This window comes from Corapipo altera, unplaced genomic scaffold, assembly GCF_003945725.1.
Source record: "Corapipo altera isolate COAL_440 unplaced genomic scaffold, ASM394572v1 44b, whole genome shotgun sequence".
In the NCBI taxonomy this organism is placed as follows: domain Eukaryota; kingdom Metazoa; phylum Chordata; class Aves; order Passeriformes; family Pipridae; genus Corapipo; species Corapipo altera.
Genome location: NW_020884932.1, coordinates 298,311 through 324,520, shown reverse-complemented (window position 1 = coordinate 324,520; position 26,210 = coordinate 298,311). Strand labels below are relative to the sequence as shown.

Sequence of the window (26,210 nt, the reverse complement as noted above, 5' to 3'; positions counted from 1 at the left end):
CTAACTGTAGCTCAGTGCTGTTCAACTGGCAGGTTGTAGTTCAAATCCAACTTGCTGCTGCCTTGGAAGTTGCAGATAACATCCATTACTTTAGTAATTAGATGCCATCTTTCTTGCACAACTCAAACCTGGATATCTTCTGTCAATATGATAAAACAATATATGCATTAATTATGTGGTAATTTTTCATAGTTAAAGGAAAGAGGGGCTTTGTTACATGTACTCTTTGCTTTCCTGAGGTGAAGTTATGCTGCTTTTAGACCCACTTTGTGTCTGTTGAAATGATCCCAAATTCTTTCGCTGGTGGGTTTTTTTTTTTGTGTTTTTTTTTTTTTTTGCATAAAGCATTTGCAGGGGCTTCTTACTTGCACATGGTGTTGCTAGAGTGTGTTTGGTCTTTCAAAGCTTTAGCCGTGTTTACATGGTGCTTGAGCACAGCTGAGTAGCCCTGATGACCCTGTCTGGCCTGCATGGAGCTAGTTTCGATGTTTCTTGTTGTGTATAACACTTTATTCACAAACTGAATGACTAATGTAAGCGTAATGGCCAGTGGCTATATACAGTAACCTTTTACTTTATAAAAAGTACTGAATATAAGATTTGACAGACTGGAGTTAAAAAAAAAAATAATTTGCAAACCGTATACAGTATTGAATAATTGAGCATACCTGGCGGCATTTGGAGTTTCACTATGCTCAAAATGTGACTATAGCCAACTTTAACAGAAATGAAAAGCAAGAATTCCTACAAAAGCTTTTCTCTACTTGTTTTGTTTTGAAAATCTGCCTTTTTTATGTTGTATTGCAACACTTCACAAGATTCATGGTTAGATACATTATGGAATGAGCTTGAGGCTGTAAAGGTGCAGAAAGCTCAGGATGTAATAATGAGATGCTTCCAGTATAAAAGGTCTGCTTCTCCTTCTGTTTTCCTTGTGTTTGTGCAGAGCTACCCCTTCTCATGTGCTGCAATTCTCATGTGTTGCATGGCTGGCCATTTGATGAACTGATTTTTATCAGCTAACTTGACAGAAAACTGTTAGAAAGCCAAAAACTGACAGAAAGCATGTTCTCTGCAGGCTTAACTTCTGCCAAGTTAGCAGAGCTGTTTGTTTCCTTAACATTGAGTGGAAGAGCTGGTGCAAAGGAGGTGAAGGGAGCGTGCAGCTTAGAGCTCTGGGGTTGGTAGCAAGTTTAGATCAGATCATCTCTGAGGTGCTCACTTATCTTCACTTTCTGGTAACTTATTTGACTGAAATTGATCCAGTGTCATTGCCAGTGCATTTTTAGAATTGTGTGCTCTACTTTTCAGCTTCAAATGCTTTTCCAAGCAAAACAGAAGGAATTGATGTGTGTTTCAGCTGTATTTGTCCTGCTCTCTCCTCCTGTGTGCTTGTTAATGGCCAGGCTTTTCTGCCTTCTCCCTGCTGTGCTTTGTATCTCATGCTGCTGAAAAAACAGAGTCAGATTTGAAAAATTGTTACAAATTAACTTTTTATACTTTTTTAGAAGTGTCAAGTAGAAGGAATTGGTTGTGGAACACTTTTAGAAAGTGACAGTCTTGAGGATATTCATGTCATATTAACAAAGAATTTATGTTCTGTGGCAATTTGGATGCAGTTAGTAAAATTTATTTTTGATGAAAGGGGAGTTCTTTGCTGGTGAAGCAAAGAACAATTTATCTGAGTGAAACTACGGAGGAGAAGCTGTCAAGATAAGTCTTCACTTACTGCCATATCAGCTAAACTGTAACTTGAGTATAGGGTTATTTCTTAGTCATCTTGCAGTGTTCATGGGACAACTGTTTTCACAGTATTTGAAAGTGCCATTGTGGAGCAAGATTTCATTATGATGAATACATCTCCACAGCCAGGAAGCTTACATTCATGCATCTTTAAACAAATATTCAGATTAATTATGTTCAGCCCATGGCTGACTAATTTGGCAACACAGCCTCAATCAGTGGTGTGCTGCCTAGTTATATACCAGATGCCTAAGTTTTGCATTCATGTGTAAAGCTGTAATAAGATGTTAATTTTTATAAATAAAGTACAATACATTGTACAGCTAGAACCTTTAGGAAAAGGTAGTCAATCAGAAAATATAACGGATTTTTAAGATAGCAGGGGCAGATCATCTTTATATACCAAAAAGACCAAAATTATTGCAGTGAAACGTGTGCATAAGCTGTATGTGCTGTTTAGGCTTTGATATGTCCAATGATTTTGAGAACATGTTTTATAGAAAAAATTTTTATAGAGAACATTTTTTATAGAAAAAAGCTTCCTTCTATATTTAACTAATAAATATTGTTTTATAACCTGGCTACTTATTTTCTGGAGTAGTAGTCTTGGAATTCATGCAGAAAATGTTGGGTTTGTTTAGGTTTTTAATATAGATAGAGTAACTTTTTGTGGCTAAACAACAGAAAGCAAAGGAGATAGAATACATTTCTAAATGCAGAATTAATGAATTAAAGTAAAACAGGCTATTTTATATGCCACAGGAATACAGGCAGTGGCATGTGTTCAGTAAGACCTTTCAGTGGTGGTGTTTTTTGTTAAAATATTCTTACCAAAATTTGAGATGCAGTAGTTACTAAAAAAACGAAAGAAGAACTGTTTGTATTTTCATAGTTTTACTCAACCAGCAAAACCCATCTATTGATTTCAGGGAAAAATCATGAAATCACAGAATGGTTTGGGTTGGAAAGGCTCTTAAAGACCATGTATGTCCAACCCCCTCCCGTGGATAGGGACACCTTCCACCAGATCAGGTTTCTCGAAGCCCCATCCATCCTGGCCTTGAACACTTCCAGGGATGGAGCATCCACAGCTTCTCTGGGCAACCCATTCCAGTGCCTCACCACCCTTGTAGTGAAGAACTTCCTAATCTAAACCTGCCCTCTTTCAGTTTAAAGCAGTTTCCCCTTGTTCTGTCACTCCATGCCCTTGTAAAAAGTCCCTCTTCAACTCTCTTGTAGTCCCCTTTAAGTACTGGAAGGGACTCCCTGGAACCTTCTCTTCTCCAGGCTGAACAACGTCAGCTTTCTCAGCCTGTCTCCATAGGAGAGGTGCTCCAGCCCCCTGATCGTTTCAGTGGCCTCCTCTGGCCTTGCTGCAGCAGGTCCGTGTCTTCCTTGTGTTGAGGCCTCCAAAATACTAGTACTGGTTGCCAGATTGAATGAAAATAAGAATCGCTTCCGAAGATAAGACTAGTTACGGATGATCATGTGTTAGTCAAATAAAATAACTTCTATAGAACAGACTGTTTTGCCAGGCAGATGAACTAATTAGGAAAATAATTTGCTAAATGCCATTTGCTATTTATGCTCTTTTTGGTGGGATGGGGGAAGGAGAAGATTTCTTCTAATTCTCATCTCCTAACAGTAATATTGATTTATGGTGCTGTAAAACAAAGAAAAACCCCAGTTCTGCATGTTAATTTTGAAAATATTAGCCTTGAGTTGTGCATGTTCTCTTCCTCAGCTTTCTGCAAGGGAAAAATAAATCCTATTTTACAAAGACAAAAAAAAAAAGCTTGAATTAACAGATGGTAACATCTCTAAGAACTAGAAAGGTCAGTACACAAGTTTATTCAAAGCCTTTTTCATTAAAAATTAGAGAATGAAAGAATAGTTCAGTCAGCAAAAAATTGAATATCTATGAAAAAGTAATCTTCGTTCTTTACCTACACTTCAGATTTTACAACTGGTCCAGTTTGACCATATTCCAGATTTGCCAGCAGTCTTTAAACATGACGGTGTAAAAATACTTGTGGTACGTAGAAATGTTGAAGTCATTAACACAGTTATTCTGTGCTATCTTGATACTGACTTTTTATGCAAGGGATGCAACTTTTTAAAGCTTTCTAGTTTATACAAGGGTGGAAATACTTTTCTTATTCTCCTTTTGAAGCACAAGTATATCAACAAGCACCATTCAAACAATTCAGTGGTATGATACTAGCTTTTATCTTTTGTACTGTAGTAGGTAATTTTTCACCACTATTTCTAGTAGAAGGCTTATTTTCTGCAATTTTCACTTCTCATATGAATCTTTACTCTTAAACTGTGTTTTGGTTCTTTAAACAATTACGTGAAGCTATGCTACATATCTGAGTGTTCATTCAGTTTTCCATAGCCTATGCTGTGAGCAGGAGCTTGAATTTCAACTTGTAACAAGCATGCCTGCCACTTATCCTTATGAGTTACCCGCCTGTACCTGATCCTGAGCCCAATGAACCCTGCAATTCCAATCCAAATAAAGTAGTTCATGATGGGGGTTTTTGTGTCTGCGTTCAAAAGAGCAGTCTGCAGGTACTGCCCAGTTGCTTCCTAGTCCTGAACATGTCCAGAGTGCAGAGATGCAGATGATCTTTACATCTGTGAATTCTTTACATAGAATTTTCCTATCTAACTTTGCATAAAAGAACTTGATACTGAAGTGCTGATGTGTTGAGTCTTCCAAGGTTTGTATTCAGTAGGTTTCTGTGGATTGGGCTTTATTCCACAAAACTGCTCTGAAGAGGTTGTGGCAGTGGTGGTAACATTCTCTTTAATGTCTTAACATGGTGGTTAGAGTAACTGCCCATGATCTTGGAAAGTGGTGTCCATTTCCATCCTTCATTTACCCAGTCTCTTGATACCTCTGTAGTGGCAAAATAAACATGTAAACATATCTGTCATCTCCATAAAAGTTGATTTGTTTCCTTTTTGCTTAAATGGCTTCTAGTAGAAGATAACTATAATGTTCAGCTGTTAACAGTAAACATTGCGAAGAGAAATTTATAAAACCTGGCTCAACTTAATACTACAAATCATTGCTGAAGAAGCAGACTTTCTGTAGAAAGATCCATCTTAGCTGAGAAATATACACTGTGTAAACTGTGAAGCAGTTCTAAATTTAAATTAGGAGGGGAAAAGAAAACAACCCTTTTTCCCATCAAGGTTTGAAATAAACAATTTCAATAAGCTGACTCAATTTACTTTATGTATGTAAATGCAAATGTGTCTGTTCCAAAATTAGTATGGGTTTTTAGTTAGAATCACAAATTCACGTAGCATATATAAAGTGTGACAAGTGTCTGACTTCTGAGGAACAGTATAAATTTGAGTGAATCTGAAGCTATAAGGATCCCCTGTGTCATTGAAGTTGTAACTTTCTGAAATCTGAAGTGCTTGTTTTAGCAGATCAGGAACTGTAGAAAGCAGTAAGTGGCTAATGAAATGGTAAAGCGCAGCTCAGTGGTGGAGCAGATGAATATGAATATGCTTTGTTCAGTGTACAAACTTGAACGTGACAGATGTTTGACCACCCTGTGTTTAAGACTGGTAACAGAGACAGCTAATGATGTAATTTGGTTTCTATGACAGTGACTTCAAGTTATGTAAGGAAGTTGCATATAAACAGCCCTGGTTGTCATGGTTCACAGTCCTTTCCTGATCAACATTATTTAATGGCTTAGAAAACAAAAAAAGTTACTGCAGCTAGCTACTACTGCTTTTATTTTATTCATGTTATAGCAGTGGCAGTTTCAAGTTACTAGTACCTGATTTAAAGGCAAAATTGCATCTTGGGGTCTTCAGTGTGCTTTTGAAAGAGGCTGTGATTTTGGCCACTGCAGTAAAGAACTGTGCCTTCCCTCACCATAATAATTTGAAGTTTTACAGGCCTGTCATGCCACAAGTGAGGCCTAATTTCTACTTTTCCATCAGTTTCCTAAAGAGAGCAAATTAGATGACCATTGAAGGGGAGGAGAAGTAAGCAGTTTTCATAAAGCCTTCATCTGCTAATTGGTAATAACTAAGAGTAGCAAAAGAACTTGAAGTTGTGAAAAATAAATTATTGTTGAAATTTGCTCTTCTAAAGGTGGATCTCTGTAATCCTTCTCTTCCCTATGTTCCTTAAAATAAAGGTCTCCACTCTACAACTGGCACTGGCACCTGAGTTCTGAGCTGTGAGAAGGGAGTACATATGAAAGTGTATGCTGAGTTGTTGGCCCAGGAGCTTTGTGTACAAAACCATTTCCTTTATGTGTTTAAACTATCTGGCAGTAAATTTATTACAAAATCTAAAAGTTTTGTCTAAAACCTGGTAACTTTTTTTGGCATTAACACAGCACCATAGCTAATACATTATCTTAAAATGGTGTATCAGGGATATGGAGGAGAGGTAGATCTCTGCAGAGTTCTTTACTGTGTATACTGTAGGTCAAACCATATTTGCATTGAACTGAAGGTGAGATTTTTTTTAAATGGTCCAACCTATTTCACAGGTGTCAAAGAAACAGTTTTGCTCTGCCTTCAGGTCCTGTCAGTAGAGTTCTTCACTCTACTTCGTGGGGGGATTTTTGCCTCTGGTGCTTATGTGACCCTTTTAGTGAGCCAGTGCTATTCAGTGACTAGGTAAAAGTGTAAGTAGATGTTGTCTTATTTGCTTTTAATTGTGTATCTGCAGTTTCTAATAATGTGTGAAAGCAGGAAACTGTCTCAGCTAGGATTTTTGCCCTGAGTTGGATAAGGTATGTAAAATTAAGAACATACTTTAAGGACCGTCTTCACTAAAAAACAAAAAAGTATACTTTCACAAGTATGTGGAGATCTAAAGTAAAACTTCTCTTTCTTAAAGCTTTGAGTTATTTTTCTTCCTCCTTTCCCCAGTTATTAGCTGGTCTAATAAAGAGACACTACTTTTCTTTTTTTTTTTTTTTTTTTTTGAAGCCTTGCTTTGAGATGTCAGGCTTTTAATTTCATTGCTGCCCCAACATCTTTCTAATGTGCTCGTGCAACTGTCTTGTCACAGTGGTTGCTTTTGACCAAATCAGAATCACTGTGTCTTGACCGATGCTTTTGCTTGGTTTGAGTGAAAACTCTTTTGTAAATCCTTGGGACTTAGAAATGAAAGATCAAGGTGCCATTTTCTGCTCTGCTGATGGAAGTGGTCTCCCCAGCAGGAATTATGCCCATTTTGCCACACCTGGTATGTGAGCAGAAATCATCTCAACAACCAGCTGTTGATCAAAGCTCTTGATCAGTCGAGTACAGACCGTCTTCATCGTCCTTTGATTCTTTGGGATCCAGAGGACAGATGATGAGTTTTCCCTTTATTAATAGGAAAGATTAATAGAGCAGTGCTGATAATGACAGCACAGAACAGTATGGCAAGGAACATTCTTGTGTGTAGCTTTGTGTAAAAAAATAAAATTTGGTAAATATGCACTATAATAAAATAACCTCTGATTCTCCTTTACTAGTTCTTCTAAGAGAAAGGCAACATAGGTCTTGTATCTTTCAGCCAGATGGCACTATTCTGGAAACAAAGGATTCTCCAGAATGAACTGTGGTTATTACATGAAATGAGTGAATAAAAATGGTATCTTGAAAGAGAAGGCATTTTAATTTCTTTAGGTTTTGTGCAGTATATTTTCTGAATTTGACAAAAATATGCAGCTATACATCTCCAGTAGAGAAAAGTGGAAAGTAGATATACAGGATTGATTTTTTTTGTTTGTTTGTTTTTGCGGGTATGGAATGGTTTAAAATTAATAAATCAGGTCCAAACATCAGCATTTCTTATTTATGTACCATATAGTCGTTTAACTGCCAATCTTTTAAATCTTTCAAAAGGGTATGTGGGTATTAACTCATTATTTTGGAATATCTGCATTGAAGACTTCAGATACTAAACCTTAGATTTTGAATTGCGCTGAAGACTAGCAGACCAACATGTTTAAACTTATTTGTATGTTGGGACTGCATGTCACCTTTTTAAATTTAGAAGAGAGATTTACAAATAAGTAAGAGTTTTAACTCTTAAGTTTATGCATCCCTTTTAGAAGGAGGAGATGATTTCCCATTTTTGGTGTTGTTACCTATCAAGCTATAACTGTCTTCAGTATATGCAAAATGAAAACTTAATAATGCAAAACTTGCAGGGATTTCTGTTGTCCTGGAAACTGAGATCTGCCAGAAAAAAAAATTATTTTTTTTTTTAATTTCATCCAACATTGTGTTTTGGAAAAAGTACCAATATGAAATTTTGTGGTAGGTTTGGAAGGGCAAGATACTGTTGTTACCGTTCAAATTTTGTTTAGGAATGCACACAGCTGTTGTCTGAATAATTGTGGTAATTTAAAATATCACTGAGTAATCCACTTGTTATTTACCCGTTCCATTTTTCCATTGTTTTTGCAGGATTTGTATATTTCAAAATAAGTTAGAAAATTTGTTTCCTATTTTATGTCAGCTTTTTTTACTGCTTCCTTTACACTTACTATTCTTTATGTTTGATGTTAGGTGTGAGAAATAATTGTTTTAAAGCAGACTTGTGACAGCCCTGTACTGGATTAAATGGAACATTCAAGTTTTGTGTGTTCATGGTGTCAACATTATTTTAGTTCTCACTGGGCTGTCATGCTTTCAGTTTCTCAAATGGTCACCTAGGATGTGCTGCTTCTCATGGGCAAAAGGAAGCATAGTTTTCCTGTTGGTTCTGCCTCCTCTGGTGGGGTACCTCTGAAGGTCATCTGGTGTAATCCTCCGGTCAAGCAGGAGCACTTAGAGACAGTTCCTCACACAGTGTCCAGGAGACTTTTGAATATCTCCAAGGGTGAAGACTCCACAGCATCTCTGGGTAGCCTCTGCCAGTGCTTGGTCACCCTGGTCATGGAGAAAAAGTGTTTCCTGATGTTCAGTGGGAGCCTCCTGTGTGCAGTTTGTGCCCATTACCTCTGGTCCTGCCACTGGGCACCCTCTCTTCATGTGCTTATATGCATTGATAAGCTACCCCTAAGTCTTCCCTTCTTGGGGCTGAACAATCCCAGCTCTCTCAGCATTTACTTACAGGAGAGATGCTCCAGTCCATCACCTTCATGGCCCTTCATTGTACTCCCTCCAGTAAGTCTGTCTCTCTCTTGCACTGAGGAGCCCAGAACTGGACCTAACACTACAGGTGTGGCTTTACCAGTGCTGGGCAGAGGTGAAGGGTCACCTCCCTTGACCTGCTGGGAACACCCTCCTGATTGTTGCAATTCACAATTATGGTGATTAATTGTTTGTTTTGTTTTTTAAACAAACGCCCACAGATTGTTGCCTGAAATGCTTGATGGCAAAACATAGGACTGAGCTTGATGGTCACACAACTTTTTCGAAGAGTATCAAAAACTTCTGTAAGCAAATGCATCTGTAGCAACATGTGCATCTTCTGTTGTACCTGCACCTTTAACAAAGTGGCAAGTTGCAGTGGACCAGAAAGAGCCTTGTTACAGATGTTGCATCTGTCATCTGGTTGGTTGTCTTAAGTTGCATGAGGAGTTGCAAACAAGTGATTTGGTCTAGTTAAACTGTGGCATAGAAGAGGGACAAGGGAGCAGCCCCTCAATTGGAGAGGGCAGGACAGAACTCTTGAATGTGTTCTCTTAGTATACCTGCAGAAATCCAAAGGCTTGGCTCTGCTTCCATAAAGGAGGAGAGGCTTGCTATAATACAATATTGGAGGGCTTGTGAAGATGTTGCTAAGATGAAATCTGTTATTATTGACATAATAAGCTCTGCACTAAGTGTCCCAGTGATTTTTCAATCTTCACACGTAGACTAGACTTTCTTAGGCACATTATTTTCTTGATTTCTGGTTATTAGCAAACTCTTCAATTTGCTTAGACTGCTCAGCTCTGTCCACAACACTCCAAGCTGAGTCATTTTAGTCACCTTGGCTGTAGGTGCAATGAAGTTGATCTTCAGCCACAGCTATAAAAATAGGATGAGAATAAAAGCTGTGTAATTGTTGCTGTCCACTGTTATTTCTTGGTCACATCAGAATAAGTGTCTGCAATGCTGGCAGGGTAACGAAATACACATTATTCAGAAAAGGATAATAATAAAATAATAACTTTGCCTGTAGTGTGTAAGAGTGAGGTAAAATGTAGTTGTTGCTGCCCTAGTGCTCTTCACTGAGAGCATAAGAGTATCTAGATAATATGACAAGGTCAAAAGGTCTAAAGCACTATTTTTAGTTTCTAACAAAAATTTTTCTGCATACATTATTCCCTTTTAGTGTATATTTTGTGCATTAAACAAAATGCATGATACAATCAAATCCAATAGCAGTTCAAAGCATGATTGATATTTCATTATTAAAAAGAGTTTGTTTTCTATTTTTCATGCAGTTATATTTAAAAAAATTATTTCATTTTACCATTTGCAGCCCTTCTTATCTGGAAAGACACATGGGTACAGAGTACAAAGTATACTAACAAGTGAAAAAAAGATTACAAAATTCTCTGTTATGTGCCACCTAATCAGTAATTACTGTTTTATTTGTCAAAACATACAGGTTGATGTCTAACTGGACATTGCATTATAGCAAAGAATAGTAATTTTTCTTTTTTCATTTAGAGAATCGTTGGATTTTGCTTCTAAAAAGTGTTTTTTATTTTTATAAAGTAAATGTACATACACATTTACCTAAATAACTTTTGGAAAACTAAAACTGTACCTGTCATCACATATCCTTTCAGATTGAAATACAGTGAAGTGTATGTATAGCCCAGAGAAGAAGCCATGTCTGTAAAATAGAAAATAGATTAGGAGACTGCTTTGTAACAGAAAATACTTAAGGATGTTCAGTATCTGCTCAATGCAGTTGAAGTTTCAAGGTCTGGTAGAGTTTCCCTATCTATGATGAGTTCATGGAACTTTAATTGTTGTCTTACTTTGATTACTGTCCTTTCCTCAGGACTGTATTATTGTTTTTAAGGTTGATTTCTTACAGTATTGTCTTTTTCCTTCTGTTTAAACTTTTTATATGCTTATATAACTTACGGTTTAATTATTTTGCTCAATATTTTGCCCAATATTTTTCTCCTGGCTTAAACTTAACCAGTATTTATTGTTTTATTATAGCAAATATAATTTGTCTGTAATAATGAAAACTATGTGGACTCTTCTAAAATACTTAATGCTAAAAGGAGACATGAAGCATTTTGTTGTGGGGGGAGTATTGAACAAAACACTAGAATAGATCATGTCACAAAATAGATCTTAGACACAGTTAAAAATCTAGGAAGGACATTGATATTCAAAAGATGATTACTTATAAAATGTATAAATTCACGTCTTTTGTGCTTGCAAAAACTTCTTGTAATCAGTTGTATGGTGGGAGATAGATAATGCACAAAAACTTTTGGCTGCTTTGAAACTAAACAGCAGGAGAAAGATGTAAGTAGCTTACAAAATTAGAGGTGGACCTCTTAGGTGAAACTGCCTCTCTGTCTTATGAGGGTTTTTAAAATCCTGTATTCAAGAACACCAGCTTTATGACACCAGGCTACCAAAGTATTAAAGCACTTATTGAATCTGTAAACGTGGGGATAGTCACGCTGCATTTGCAGGTACACCTGATATGATGTACCAGCCTCAAAATGCTCAGTACCTACAGGATTGAGGCCCTAGTAGCTTAACAGAAATCCAGTAATTGTCCGAGTTAATAGCATACACTTACTACAAATTAGAGCTCTAAAGAAAATTACCATGTAGTATTTCTATTCCTCTGTCAGCTAAACCATATGAAGAATGGGTTGTAACTAGCAAAATGAGTAATTGTTCTAGGGATGAATCTGTGTGATTTATGTTATTGAATAAAATTGTAGCCATCCTTCAGCATTAAATGCATGTCGAGTATTTTGAATGGGACACAGAAAGCAAGATGCAGTTGAGTAGATAATTTAATGTGGTTCCCTCTTGCAAGCCTTGCCAGGAAAGAGTGGGTGTGCTCTGCTTCCTAGGCCACTGCTAGCTGCTCTCCCCTCTTTCCTCAGGAGATGCCTGCCTGATCATTTGTTACCCTCAGCTGTCTGCTTGGTTCTACTGGACACAGATCTGTGAAATGCTAAGGGTGTAAGACCCAAAATTGCGACTGAAATTTCCAGAGCATGGAGTTGTGGCTGAAGTTTGAATGTGGCCTTTTTTCTAAGCATATATTGGAACAAGTTATTTATTTTTCTGCAATATGATACATTTCTCAATACTTACACTTCCTGTACTGAATGCAATGAGACTTAAGAAATATTTTCTTTTGGGCAGACTCTTAATAAAGATTTGAACTAAGTATTAGTTTTTGCACTAAGTAGAAACCAACTACAGGGCTTTATGCCCTGAAGTGCTTCTTTTTCATCTTTTGGTATGTCATTTCACTGGGGAACAAGAAAGTTGTTAAGTGTTTATTTTACATGAGCAGGAATTAGAAGGAAACAAGAAGACTCCCAGAGTGTAGTAGAAATCACTGTTAATTGTTATGTTTGGATATTTAAAACCCCAAAGCAACACCTAAACCCGCTACCCCACACTTTGTAGTATCATTGGTAGAAGAAGTTGGTTTTACATAATCTAATTTCTAACTTACCATTGGAAGGAACACATTTTAAAGCAACACACTACCACTGAAGGGAAAACATAGCTAAATCAGTCTTATTGAACTAAGTGACTTTCTTTGTAATTTTTTCCATCATAGAGTAACATGTAAACAATACAGAGAAAAATTTATGTTAGTCCTTCAGAAAGGAATGTGCTTTGAATACAGATCTCTTTAATAACCCATACCTACCTGTTAATAAAAGGATAATGAATGAGTGACCAAATTATTTTCAGCTTTATCTAACACTCTGTCAAAGGTGTTAATGCATCTCAAACTGTTATACATTCTTGAAGTCGTGAATTCTGATTTTTTTCCCGTCAAAAACTATAAAAGCTGTCAAACAATGGAAGTGCAGCATTTTGTACTCGAGTGGAATTGCAATTTCTGTAGGTAATGCTCATAATCAAGAGTGTAGTAATCAGCCCTGTATGCATTTCAAGAATATTTCATGGCTTTGATGATAATTATATCTGTATCCTTAACAGTTATTTTTCTTTTTAAAGTATGTACTATATATTTACAGATATATGGAGTTTGGGAGTCATCCTCTTCATGTTGGTCTGTGGGCAGCCACCATTTCAAGAAGCAAATGACAGTGAAACTCTGACTATGATAATGGACTGCAAATACACAGTGCCGCCTCACGTGTCCAAAGAATGTAAAGAGTAAGTAGAGTACTAAAGAACTTGGAAGCATCCATAGAAGTGGACTTTCACTACCTTTGGGAGTTCCCCATACCATATTATCAGTGTGGAATACTCCTTGATACTCTTCTTTTATGTCTCTCAGTTGTCATCAATTTTATAAAGGATCAAAGAAGCTACTACTGATTGCCTTTGGCCAACTCTGTTGCTGGACAAATTACCAGATGTTGACAGTATTTAGTGGCAGGGCTTCAGAAGGTACTGCTTCCTATCAATTTCTGTCCAAAAAATAAGTTGTCAAAAGCCATGGATATTACAAAGCAAGTTTTGCTCATCTCCACTGAAATTGCAACTCCAAATCAACATTCTAGGCAATCCAGGGAGAAAAATATTCTGCCTGCAAATATTGTATGCCACTTGGGAATCATGGTTCTTTTTGACGTATTGTTTTTCCTGCAGTGTTCACTGGAACTTTTTTTTTTTCCTATGTTGCAGTATTTTCCATATTTCCCTATTGGTTAATGGCCTCTTCAGTCCTTTTAATATATATCCCAGTTGCATCACTTTTACATTTTTTTTTGGGTTCTTTAATCTGCCGTAGAGTATCTTTTCATTTTCAATATGAAGGCCTAGATGCCTTTATGAGTGCTTGAAAAATTAATTTGGTCCAGTCAAAAAACTAGAGTGGCATCTAGAATTCTGTTATTTGGCAAAGAATGAAATCTGTTACAGCTGTGGTCATGATGACCATTCCTCTCTTCACTTGTCATCTGTGTGGTCCAGGAATCTAATGCACAACATGATCAACAGCATCCCGATCTGTACCATCAATAGCGTGGCCAGCAGGACTAGGGCAGTGATTGTCCCTCTGTACTCAGCACTGGTGAGGACTCCCCCTGAGTGCTTGTTCAGTTCTGGGCCCTCAAGAAAGACACTGAGGAGCTGGAGCGAGTCCAGAGAAAGGCAACAAAGCAGGTGAAGGGTCTGGAGCACAGGCTCCTCTTATGAGGAGCGGCTGAGGGAGCTGGGGTTGTTTAGCCTGGAGAAAAGGAGGCTCAGGGATAACCATATCACCCTCTACAACTGCCTGAAAGGAGGCTGTAGCAAGATGGGGGTCTGCCTCTTCTCCCAGATAACAAGTGGTAGGATGAGCAAATGACTTCAAGGTTTAGACTGGATATTAGGAGAAACTTCTTGTCAAGCATTGGAACAGGCTGCCCAGGGAAGTGATGGACTCACCATCTCTAGAGGTGTTCAAAAACCATGTAGATGTGGCGCTTAGAGACAGTTTAGTGGTGGGCATGGTGGTGCTAGTTTAGTGGTTGGACCCAGAAGTCTTTTCTAACCTTAATAATTCTATAATTCTGTACCATAGCTGGTTTTCTTTCATGTCATTAGTGTCTGGTATCTCCAGTAAGACAGAAAAGCTGCTGTCAGCTTGAAGAGCTCAGTATACAGGAAGAGGTTTAAAATAAAATACAGGAAGAGGTTAAGAGAGAGCTCTTATCAGTGAACTGTATCAAATACATCTCTTGAGATGCTGCATGCTGTGCTGAGGCCAGGAAACTTAACTTTTGCAGACTTCTGCTGAATATATTGGCTCACACTAATTTGCTTAAAATGTCCAAGTAGATCTGCTTTCTCTATGCGGTGCATCGATGATGTACGATCAGTTACCCAGGTCCTCTATAGGTTATGTTGTCTTAGGGAAGAAACTCTGGGAATGTTTAAACATCCATCTTGGAGCGAAAGCGTTTGTGGTTCGAGATGCATAAATAAGCTTAAAGCAGGAGGCACATGTGGTACGTTTGTGCAGTTTTACAACAGGCGTAGTTTACTAAAAAAGTCAGATTAAGTATATTAAGTATGTAGTTTGTTCTCTTTCTGTCATAATATTAACAAAAGCAAAGAAACTCAAGGCTCTCATGTCTCATGCTGCCTTTCCTTTTGGTAAAGGCAGAGACTACAGCTACTAAGAATAAATGTTGTGTTCTTTGTTTACTGTAGAATTTTTTAAGAAGGTTGAAATAACCTCTATGATTCCATACATCATCTCACACCAAAAAAAAAAAAAAATAATTAAAAGAATTGTGGTTGCTTTTGTGAGTTGTGTGGCCTTGCAGTTTGAAGTTGCATTGTATAGTATAGTCAGTGCAATAAAAAGCTCTGTGTGAGAACTGGAGAACATGCTGGAACAATAAAGTTTCATTGAAACCTTGGCATCAAAACCGTATATCCATATTTATTGAACGAAGCCAAACATACCTTCCCCGAGAATTTTTCACGTATAGTTAGTGAACAGAGATGTGCTATGCCAATCAAGTCATCTTTTTCTGTTTACTTGGGGAATTCATGCTCTTCCTTTCCAGCATTTGTGAAAACTCAGTATCAGCCCGTTAGCAGGTTTGTCAGTACATCATCCCAGAGAGTGTATTGGTTTGTTTGTTTGTTTTTCTCTGTGGGTAGAACAGATCACAGGTTTTCCAAGGATACTGAAGACTCCAGTGTCTGATACCTACTTCAAAATAAAATATTTCTGCTTATCTTGCCATTCCATATTCTTGTTGACAGCAGCAATAATAAAAATTTTCATTTCTGTCACTTCACTGACTAGCCAATAGGCCATCTGTGAGAGTTGCCCTATAAGACCTATTAAAAAGAAACAAACCAGAAAAATCAGATTAAGAATCTAAGCACAGTAAATGAAAACTGCGGTGTTTATGATATTTATAGTTTTTAATAGGTAAATGGTTTGTTTCGTTTCAGCAATATTTGAAGTGTCTTCGAGACTAAATAATTTCCCATCACATTGTTTACTGTAGAGACTTCTAAAGATCTATGTGAACTGAGAGCAGACATCTTCCTAACGTTGCTCATACAACAGCTGCTTTTTTAAAAAACGCGAGTGCATTTTTTTAGATTTATTTTTTATTCACAGTCTAATTACACGGATGTTGCAGAGAGACCCGAAGCGAAGGGCATCTTTGGAAGAGATTGAAAACCATGCATGGCTCCAAGGGGTTGATCCATCTCCTGCAACAAAGTACAATATTCCTCTTGTATCGTACAAAAATCTGTCTGAGGAGGAGCACAACAGTATAATACAGCGCATGGTTCTTGGTGATATCGCAGACCGAGACACAATAGTGGAGTAAGTTGTCAGTTCTCTATATGCAGTTTGTTCTGTACATCTCTCTTTTTTAATTAAATAATGTTATGAGAACCTGGGCACTTCGGTGATTAAATTTCAGGCCATTCAGTTAACAGACGAAGTGTGACAGTCTTGCTCTGTGACAGAATGTTCTGGGATCAGAAATACTTAAGTATACCCAAACTTAGGAAAAACTTCAAGAAAATGTTTGATTCCTGCAATAGTTTGCCATCTTGAGTAAACTTAACTGCTTTGGAATCCATGCTTTTACTTGTGCTTTGTTTCTCATGCATATTTGGAAGTGATAAATTCTAGCATTTTTCTCTTAGCATGTTTCCAGTGTACCTGAATATTTGTTAATTTAAAATATTATTCCTTTTGTAATGCATAAGTCACTGTTACTGAGTGAACTTGCTAGAAAGCTGCATAGTTTTTTCTAATAGATTAAAATTCAAATTTCTAAAATATTCATTGAAAGGTCTCGATTTTTTTTTTTTAATTGTATGTGTTGAAGCTGGAAAAAACTGTTAGTATATTACCATTGATGGAGAGTGGGATGCAGCAGTCTCACTCCTTAAGCTTTAGCTGTGTATCAGTGGCATCCTTTCTGTTAGAGTGTCTGAGTGATGCTTACTGGCTTATGAACTTAATTTTACTATAAACTCAATGTGCAGCCCTAAAATAATGAAGGCTTTTTCCCTCCATTTGTTGCATAATCAAATATTAGTACTTTGTGATTATATGTGCCAGTGGGAAAGCCCATCATTGGTGCATAACATTAATGAAAAACACTTTATAATTTAAAGAATGTAAAATAAAAAAGAATTCCTTACTTTTTTTGGATGATATTCTGAGGATGTCCTCATCCAACTGTTGGCTCTTTATTTTTAGTAAAACTAAGACATGCTTATCAAAACATCAAAAATAGGCAGTTCTGCTCTTCCTGCTGTGGGAAGTACAGCAAGCTGTGAGATGCACGTGCAGTTCTCAGAAACCATTGATTTATGGTTTATTTCATGTTCTGTACTTTCCTCAGGGCATTGGAAACTAACAAATACAATCACATCACTGCTACTTACTTCTTACTAGCTGAAAGGATCCTGCGAGAAAAACAAGAGAAGGAAATTCAGACCAGATCTGCAAGCCCCAGCAACATCAAAGCTCAGTTCAGGTGAGAATTTAGGAATCTAAATGGCTTTTTTTTTTCTTTTTAAACTTGGCTTAATGGGAATATTACTGAATTGCTCAAGTACTGCTTTCTTAAAAACAGTAAAATACTTACTCATTGCAAATTTTAAATGTCTTTAAAGTGCTGTGGACACTTCAGAAGCTGTTCAGAAATCAATTACCGATAATATTTTCAATTCCTATCATTGTCAGGAAATGACTAATCAATTTGAAGTCTGTACCTGAAGAAGCAAGTTTTCACACCTGCTAAAAAAGGGCTTGTTCATTGACCTTCAGTTCCTCATACAAATTGTGTTATGTAATATCCCTGGAGAAAAACTTGTTGCATAATCCATAAACATGCTGATGGAGAATTAGTTATAAATGAGAAATCACTCTAAATTTGGTCTGTAGGTTATGTTCTTTTTCATGTCAGTTGATGTGACTGTTGTCTAAGCAAAACTTGAGTTTACTGCTTTAATCAGTCATTTAAAGACATGGCAATAGATTTTTCTTTTTTGTTTGACAAAGATGTGATCTAAATAACCTTATAGTAGGGCTCCCTGAGATTTTCAAAGCTTCAGCCTGTAACACAGTAAAACTAAAAGGGGAAGTGGGCTTCTGGAATGTAGTTGGTATTGATATGTTCAACCAGTCCATTTGCTCTGGCACCAGTTATCAAAGCATCCCATATTTTCAGTTACAACAGCATATGCTTTAAAAAAACCCAACCAAACATGCAAAAAAGCCCCCAAAACCAAATACAAGGCAAATAGTATAGTTTGCACTTGCACACTGATAATGGAGGATGCAAGTTTTGAGCAGTTATTTTTCTTAGACATTGTGTTTAACACTTAACTCAGGAAATGAAAGACTATGCCTAGGAATCTGCTGCTATTGGAAAAAATATTCATTATTCATCTTGGTGATCGTTCCAGTGAAGATGGAGGATGTACTGAGGCATTTCCATTAACTTTTGTCCTGTAAGCTCCAGTGATTTCAAAGTTGCCTTTTTAGGTTTTGGTAAAGTATTATTGGTAACTGTTATTAGCTACTCTCATAATGGGAAAAGAATATTAGAGTTTCTAACTCTAGTAATACCTTCTCTGTTGTTAATCTATCTGTAGGATTTGGACAGAAAGACAAAATAACTAGTTCATTCCAAAGGTTTCCTTGTGCAAGGTCATATGTGAAATCACTTAATAGGAACTATCATAGGCACATAAATGCTGTGGTGACCTTCAGGTGCATAGTCATATTTTCCATGGTCTAATTGATAAAAGTAAGGTACTGCTACCTCAAGTTAAATCTAGAAAAAATGGTCACTTCTTATAAATTAAGGACACATATTTTGGAAAATAGGTTAAAGTGCTCATTGTTTGTTACCTTGGATTTAGGCTGAGATTTTAGAGGCATTTCTTCTGAATACTATTCTGTCTACTTGAATTATGAGTTGTTGTTCTATAAACACTACAGTGGTTCTCAGTATCTTTGTCATCTCCAGGTGGGAGATGGAGACACCCTGGAGGGTCATTCACTCAGTGGTCACTTATGTAGGAAATTTTATCTTATGTGGTTACAAGTACTTTAGAAGAGTTATTGTTGCAGGCATCTGCCTACAGATCCTAAAGGGTCTGGAGTTTCGTGTTACAGAGGTTATCTCTCTTCAAGGGTAATACTGTAACTTTCACTTGGCAGTTGTCTCATGATGGATCATCCTCTTATTTTTATGTCAATTTCTTGCAAAAAGAAATCCAATCAAATGTGTCTAATACTAAGTATTACTTATAAAACAAATTATTTTAGAAGAAAACCTGGAGTTTACCTTCAAATGGAAATGCTAAAACTGCAAAGTCTGATTTTAAATTGGTTTGGGGTTTTCTTTCAGCATCAGTGTCACTCTTTCAGAAGAGCAGCTCTAGTTATATAAGAAACTGGAACAAACAAGTTCAGTGAATCGAAATCTTTGTATGAATTTATAAACGAATATGAATTTTCTTTTCATGACAAGGACATATGTACAAACCCAGGAAACCTTGCTATTAATAATGATCCCAGATAGCTCTTCCTTGCCTCCATGATGTTTATAAGTTCAAAGTGTTTCTATAGAATGACCTCATGGAAAAGACAACAAAGTAGTGCATTATTTTGATTTTGAGACTTCAAAAGATTTACAAAAATTAAAATGTAATTTGCAACCTGGAGCTTCTCTTCTACCCCACTCTTCCCCTCAGGCCTGCTGGGAATAAGGGGAGAGGCAGAAGGGAAGGAAGGTAAACATGGGCTGCTATGAGAGATAAACATACTGTAGTGAGGAGGCTTATTGCCTGGCAACTACAGTCCTGTTAGATACTATATTTGCCCTTTATTGTGACAACCACAGAACTCTTCCTTTTTTTGTTGACAAACCAGTCTGTTCTTAAAGCATGGTAAATTCTTGAAAGATTCAGAGCTTCATTTCCTGTCATATTTATAGTTATGTTTCTAATTTATTTAAGTCCTGTTTGTTAATTACAGACAGTTGTTTGTGTTTAAAATAAGCAGCAGAGCACAAGTCATCAGAAAACTGGGTCAGTGGCTCCCAGCGCTCCTAGAGTCAGCTGGGGCCTGAGGGAGAGTGCTGGTGTCACACCAAGGAGGACACAGCCAAGGCTTCACTTCTTGTCTGGGCTCGGAGCTGCTGGTTGTGTTGCTGGAGCTGCTCACTGGAGGGAAACTGGTGGGAGACCACCAGCAGCACTCCAGTGTGACAGCCAGGGAATGGAGTACACAGGCTTAGGTGGGTGTGTGAGCAGCCAGGTCCTACTGTTAGAAGGACCTGGTGGGTGTTTCTATCCCTGCTTGGTTAAGCAAAACTGATGCTAGCACTTCAAAACAGTCTGCAGCTGGGCCTGATGAGTTTAATGTTGGCTTTAATAAAAACTTACTCTTCAAGTTCATACAATTTGGGAGGTAGTTGTCAGAAGACAACCTGTTGTAGACAGGTGTCTCACACCTCAGGGTCCTCTTCTGTCCAGCCATTACAGAGGGAGCCTTCAGCAAGTGCAGTCCTACTGCGGCAAAGAGGTGTCAGCTTTGCCTCTTCAGCTTGGGAAATTTACAATATATGTTAAATTTAAAGTCAAATACAAATCATTAGATAGTAGCTTAGATGATGGAGTTAAGACATCTGCTGGTAACTGTACAACCAATTCACACTCGTTTTGATTTGAGCTAGCACTAGTACAGACATACATTTTCAACTTGGATTCACAGTTTATTTAAGTGTCATATTCTTCAGCAGCTTGAGTCCTGAATTCATGCAGCTGTATTATTCCAGTTGCTCAGCTAAAGACAAATAAATAAATGTGTGATCTCAGTTCCACGTGTGTTTAAAATTACAGGGGACTTTGTAGAATAGAGCTTGGTCTGAATGAGACTTACTGAAAATGAGGAAATGTGTCTTCTGACTCACCCTTTCAGTCTCACTTATGTTAATTCTAACTTAGTTTTTATATTAAGACTACTTGTGGGGGAAAAATAATAGAAACTTCAGATTAAAAGTACTTTGTAAGCACACTAAGTTGTGCTTGAATCAGCTTATACCTTTCTCTAGGTTCTGGTGGTTCTATAGCTACTTCAGATTACCGAGACACAATTATTTCAAGTTATAGCTTTATTAATTTTCTGAGAGCAGTGAGATCTTAAACGTTCATTGGACAGTAACCAACATAATTTCAAAACTATGCTCTTGTATAGATGATGTTCCTTTCAAGCAGCAGCATTTGTAAAGGAATGCACATTCTCTGAGAACATTTTTCTTTTGCTCAGTCACTCAGTGCTTTTGTTTACAAACATGCCACTCAGCAGGCCAATTTGTGTGGCAGTACTTGTGTTTCTCTGGTGCAGATACTACATTTTCTTGTACGTTCTGAAATGCTTGCCATGATCTAACTTCTCCTTTATCTTTTATAATTGTTTATGTAGGCAGTCGTGGCCAACAAAAATTGATGTCCCCCAAGATCTGGAGGATGACCTTACGGCATCTCCTCTCTCCCACGCAACCGTTCCTCAGTCACCAGCTCGCACGGCTGAGAACGTTCTCAACGGCCACAGGAGCAAGGCCCTGGGGGATTCGGCCAAGAAGGAAGATATCCCTGAGCTGGCTGGGCCGGCGCTGTCCGCTGTCCCATCGGTGAGCTTAAAACCTACCACAAGTGGCCGGAAGTGCTTGTTCAGAGTAGAGGAAGACGAAGAGGAGGATGAGGAAGATAAAAAACCTATTTCTCTTTCTACTCAAGTTGTTCTGCGTCGTAAGCCTTCGGTTACAAACCGTCTTACTTCCAGGAAGAGTGCACCAGTTCTCAATCAGATATTCGAGGAGGGTGAGTCCGATGACGAGTTTGACATGGACGAGAACTTACCGCCAAAGCTGAGCAGGTTAAAAATGAACATTGCCTCACCCAGCACCGTGCACAAACGCTATCACCGCAGGAAAAGCCAGGGACGGGGCTCCAGTTGCAGCAGCTCAGAAACGAGCGATGACGACTCAGAAAGTAGGAGACGCCTCGACAAAGACAGTGGGTTTACTTACTCCTGGCACAGGCGGGATAGTAGCGAAGGGCCACCTGGCAGCCAGGGAGATGGTGGTGGACAAAGCAAACCAAGCAATGGAAACGGAGGGGTAGACAAAACAAGTCCAAGTGACAACAACAAAGGTGGGGGGAGTCCCTCCGGTGGCTCCAGCGGTAGCACCAACAACACTTCAGGTTCCACCCGGAGATGCGCTGGATCCGGAAACTCGATGCAGCTGTCGTCCAGAAGTGCAGGGGAACTGGTTGAAAGCCTGAAGTTAATGAGCCTTTGCCTGGGTTCACAGATTCACGGCAGCACAAAATACATTATTGATCCTCAAAACAATCTGTCCTTTTCCAGTGTAAAAGTACAGGAGAAATCAACATGGAAAATGTGTATAAGCTCCAGTGGAAGCGCAAACCAGGCTTCGTCGTTGGGCAGCCTGAAATTTTTTTCCAACCAAATGACAGACACAACAAACGAATTGGAACGGATAAAGAACAGGAACTTGAAAAACAATGTGCTACAACTACCTCTCTGTGAAAAGATGATATCTGTGAATATTCAGCGGAACCCAAAGGAAGGGCTGCTGTGTACCTCCAGTCAAACCAGTTGTTGTCATGTCATTTGACGATGACCTGACTTTGACAGCTCGATCTGCTTGACAGCATCATTCTTCCTGGTCAGAGCTGCGAACACCTTGTCACGGACCCCCTTTTATTGTCTTAAGATTTTTAAGTGGGCTTTGAGCAGTTATTTATTACACTTTAATTTTGTGTTTGCTTGATGGTATGACAATGCATGGTCTTTGCATGCTGCTAGCCAATATATTTTTCTTTTTCAACAAAACAGAATACTTTATTGTGTAATTTTTACATTTATAATTTTACTATGTAAGATCTGGATTAAATTAAAATAAATATCTGGATCCTAATGTAAATGAAGCACTTAGAAGTTTCATGTTCTGCACTTAAACTAGAGAGAGAAGCTTTTGTTTGCCTGTGAAATGTTAATTCTTGTTCTGACCTTCTGTGATAACTAAAATATGTGATATGTGGCATACTTCTATGTGTCTGAAACAGAACCAAAGCAATAATGTTTTGATGCTGAAAACTCTTCAGGGAGCTTTCAGATGTTCCAAGGCTTGTGCAAAGCAAAGATGCACTGAAAATTAGTGATCTTGAAATATGATTTTAAACCCACACCTATTTGTCTTAAGCTATGATACGGATAAAGTTGTGGCTCAAAAATCAAACTGAAAAGATCTTGTTTTGCTTAGAGGCAGTTTTCTTTTGGAAAAAAAAAAAAAGGCAAGTAGATTTGTAAGGCAGCTTTCTCCCATAGAAATATGTTAATATTACAAGCAGACAATCTTTTTTAATATAACAAAGGTAAATTATTAAGTCTACTTCTGAGTTTTTACATGCTAACTGAAAATAAAGTATTTGTATGAATTACTTTTGTTAGTAGTATATCATGACATCTAATATTTTAGGTTTTTACCTTTTAAACCCTCTCCCCTGTCCTCTCCTTCCTTCCCTGAGATTCCAAAAGGCAATAAGGGATGGCAAACCTTTAGGTAATTGGATTCACATTGAAATTGTTATTGTCATTTACATTTTTGTCATTATTACTGTTTTTAAGACTTAAAATACTGCTGTTCCCCACATGTTCCCCACTTATTTTTCCTCAGTAATAACGCTTTTTCATAAAGTCCGTTTAAAATAGCCTATAGGAAAATGTTTATTTCACAGCTCTCAGCCTTCCTGTTGGGTTTCCCATTGCCATGGCAAGGTCTTGATTTAGAGTATTTCTGTATAAAAGGATACTTTTGATCAGATGAATTAACTTTGTGGAATTTTATTATCTAGAATAAAATATATTGCAGATTCCTAGTTTTGGGAAGGGCAAGAATGTTTTATTTTTTCATGCTGTGCACTGGGTCTTCTAAGCAATGCTAGTGAAACTGGGGGTACTATGTAGCAGCGCCCTGGGCAGACCTTGGGTGTCCCAAAGGAGTTTGACACTGTTGAGCATCTTATAACACTTGCAGAACAGTCAAATAGAGCGTGTTTCATGTCCGCCAAGGAGGGAGCAGAGAACCAAAGCGGGGCTTACACTCAGTCAGGATGTGTGCAGCTCACGACAACTCTTTTCGTTACTGATGAAAGGCTTCAGAGAGTCTGAGCTGTGTGGGGTGTCCTTCCTGGCGAGCCTACCTGTCCTTCTGGAGGTTCTGCTTCCTGAACAAGGCAAAGTGTTTTGCTTCTTTACGTTTTTGAACTCTAGTTGCAGTTTAGTTAAAAGCTACAAAAGTAGATGTGTGGGTGAAGCCATAGAACATATTTGCTTGAAATTTTTGAGCAGGGATCTTACCAAGGGCCAGAAATGAGATGTGTGGTTCACAGACAGTGAGCGTAACATCCACGTAGGAGACGAGTTTATAAAGGGCATTGGCAATAAACTTTATTTGTTGCAGCTTTTTTCCAAGTATTGTAAATACTCTTTCCTGATATTATGTACAGCCTTGGAATGGCACCTTTTAACTAACCCCGGGTGTATTTTGTTTCCAATGTTTTTATATACGACTGTATATATGGTGCTCACTTTAGAACAGCAGTGTTGACCATTTATGCTGCATAGTTGTATTATAGCCTTATAGTTGTGTGTGGCTGGTTGAACCTCTGGGTGTACAGATGTGTTAGTCTGAGTGGTGTCCTTTCCCCATTTGTTGATAGGTGAATGATTGTGCATGTGGTGTACGTCGTGTTATGTCGTCACGTAAAAGGAAGGGCGAGAATAACCACTACATTAAGATAATATTGGACCAAACTATTTAGAGCAAGTAAACAGTTTCTTGTACCCCTTAACGTGTCTTTAAGAGTTGCATATAGTTACAGTAGTGTATAAAGTAAATATTGTGGAAAAACAGTTAGTCTTGTATTTTTCTGTATGTGTGTATATAAATATATATATAAAAAAAGTAATGTACCTCTAGCAACTTAATCTGTATTTAAGATGTGACAATCTTGACACAGAATTTTAAGAGTAGCAGTCTAAATAAGCAGCATTAATGAGCAGAAGTATAAAAATTTCTCACCAAGAAAGAATCCATGTATGTGTGTTAAGAGGGTACAGAAATATCATCTGATCTTATTGCTTCCAGCAATGTTTGGCTTTTTCATTGTATAAACATTCATGGTGTGCGACAGAAATGGAAAATCCAGTTAATAAAAGTGATATCCTGATTGATGCATAACCGATGATTAGCATGTGGATGCGGTTTGTTTCTCCTGGCGTTCGGGGTGTCAGGGTGGCACAGGCTCCAGGCTGAGTCCCCATGCACAGCACAAATTAAAACAGAAAGCAGTGCAAATGTCAGCTTAGTTGCCTTGCAAGAAGCCAACTTTGTGTGGGGATGAACATTAATTTGCGAATTTCCAGTTATTCTCTTGCACAGATCAGACTTGCTCATTTGGGCTTTGTCACAGTTGGCATCTGCTAGAAGAGCTTTTTGTCTGAAGGCTGAGGTATCCGTTCCTCAGGCAGAACTTCAGAATGGTTTAGTAAACCTGACACGCCGCTGTTCAGCTGGAGGATATGGGTGCTAGACCTGGGCAGCTTAAACCCTCTTGTTGGCTGGTGCTTTCTGGCAGCTCTGGAGAACAGGACACGAGGGGTTCCAGTCTCAGCTAAAATGTTTGCTGTGCGTGTGCCCAGGTCACTTGGATGAGTCTGATCTCAGCCACACGTGTCTGTTATAGTCCTGGGAGGGGAGGGACACCTCTCCCAGCCCTGACACCACTCTTGGGGGAAGGAAGTTGCTTCAGTGCTCTCAGGCTGCCCTTGTTAGATGGACTGATGGGTTGTGTGCCAAAGCTGCACAGGTGCTGTGCAAAGTAGTATTTACGAAGGCGTGAGTTGAAGTTTCACCAGTATAGATGGAATGTTTTTAATCCAGACCTAACCCAGTACTGTTCTTTGCAACGTAAAATGGGTAATAGTAAAAAAACACCCAACGTAAGTCATCACTTACAAACTGCTGTGCCGTAAGGTGCGGGTAGGAGAGTGATGCTGCTCACTGCTGTACTTTTTCCAAGGCCCTGTGAAAAGCAGTTTAGGCTGAGGAGGGGACAGCAGCACCAGCCCACTTTGCCCCACCAGTACGTGCCACAGTGCAGTGCACAGTGCTGCCTCTGAGCTGCTTCTGACATCTTCTCATGCATAGCACCAGTTCCCCCTCAGAGGTGTCTGTGGTTGGAGCAGCACACGCTGCGCTGCTGCA

General features: G+C 38.3%; 1 protein-coding gene across 1 annotated transcript in view; it reads left to right on the top strand.

Annotated features, from left to right (window-relative positions):
- The window catches only part of SNRK (SNF related kinase), a 42,165-nt gene extending 16,980 nt beyond the window's left edge, over nt 1-25,185 (top strand). Inside the window, exons 4-7 of the mRNA XM_027659426.1 lie at nt 12,933-13,074; nt 15,992-16,204; nt 17,241-17,375; nt 21,338-25,185. Of these exons, the coding sequence (XP_027515227.1) occupies nt 12,933-13,074; nt 15,992-16,204; nt 17,241-17,375; nt 21,338-22,556 (1,709 nt within the window). The 3' untranslated portion in view covers nt 22,557-25,185. The remainder of the gene's footprint in view (nt 1-12,932; nt 13,075-15,991; nt 16,205-17,240; nt 17,376-21,337) is intronic.
- Nucleotides 25,186-26,210: the final 1,025 nt, after the last annotated feature.